Here is a 1,239-nt window from a genome sequence, read left to right on the forward strand (position 1 = left end):
TATCTCGTGACTACGCAGGGTTACATGTTTGAATTAAGGCCAATCCAATTTATTCAGGCCCGGTTAGGCCTAGAGGCCCCACAGCTGACGTTACCCTAGACCTTACGAAGATTAAGTGCTTAAGAAGTCACCTTACGACCTCCTAACGTGTGGTAGGTTGCCCTGCTTAGCTTGATGTGTTTATGGACGTAACCTCGTCGCTGTTGTAACTATCACAAGACATAATACCTGTATTTATTATCTTACTACAGTTCATACCTTTGAAAGTTTTTTTTTCTGATTACCGGATTTTGTTACCCATTTGAAGTTACTCATTTTGAACCACCCAGGGGGCACTTATGGTTTTAAGGATGGTCCATGGAAGCGAGTAACATTACCCCCCTTAAAAGAAGAAGCTAAAAACACAAAATGGAAGGATATATTAACAACACCTAATATAATCCCCGAGCTTCCAAGAAAAGCGGCGGTAGCCATGTTCCGCCTATTGACAGGCCACGACTGTCTGGCTCACCATCTGAATAGAATAGGATGCAGAGACACACCCACCTGCCCACTTTGTAACCAAAATGAAAATATGAACGCGGATCACATTGCAGTCTGCCCAAACTTAACAAACAACGACAACATAGTATCCAAATATTGGGACGCAAGGAGAAAAATGACATAATAGTCAATCTCAAGCATTAGATAACAACAACAACAACAACAACAACAGTTTTGAAAGTACATAGTGCGCCTACCTTGTAAACGCTAAGTTGCGGGTTCAATTCCCGCCTGGGGCGGATTTTATCCTAAACAGTTAGGGTTGGTTCTTTTGAAAGGGCTGGCTTTTTCCTATCCTGTCTTCGTGATACAGATAAATTTACCTCTATCGAACCTCTTATCGTTCCAATTTAGAATTTCTGAAATCAAACTCAACACTTTGTTTGTTTTCAAGGCGAGGTCACTAGTGGCGTGGTAGAGAAGCGACTGGACTCGTGCATTGTGTCTGTATATCCGGCCCTGAACCCTGATCATGAAACCATTACCCTACCTGAGAATATGTTGACCCAGTTTGGTATCACGGCAAGACTTAGTAAAGATGGAGCCACGCTCAGTGGATCAGACATCATTTATAACTACGAACAGGTAAGGATGAAGGGTCGCTACTCAGGGTCAACACAGTTTTTACTTTCCTTATCCTATAGGAAGGAAAGTAATGTAATCGGGTCAAAATTTCGATGGTCAGTTTTTAGTGCC

At 42.3% G+C, this 1,239-nt stretch overlaps 1 protein-coding gene across 1 annotated transcript in view; it reads left to right on the top strand.

Annotated features, from left to right (window-relative positions):
* LOC103523338 (calsyntenin-1-like) overlaps positions 1-1,128 on the top strand; it is a gene marked incomplete at its 3' end in the record, with an annotated part of 21,393 nt that extends 20,265 nt beyond the window's left edge. Inside the window, exon 6 of the mRNA XM_008488394.2 lies at positions 938-1,128. Coding sequence (XP_008486616.1) covers positions 938-1,128 — 191 coding nt within the window. The remainder of the gene's footprint in view (positions 1-937) is intronic.
* Positions 1,129-1,239: the final 111 nt, after the last annotated feature.

Source organism: Diaphorina citri, unplaced genomic scaffold (assembly GCF_000475195.1).
Source record: "Diaphorina citri unplaced genomic scaffold, Diaci psyllid genome assembly version 1.1 scaffold19723, whole genome shotgun sequence".
NCBI lineage: Eukaryota > Metazoa > Arthropoda > Insecta > Hemiptera > Psyllidae > Diaphorina > Diaphorina citri.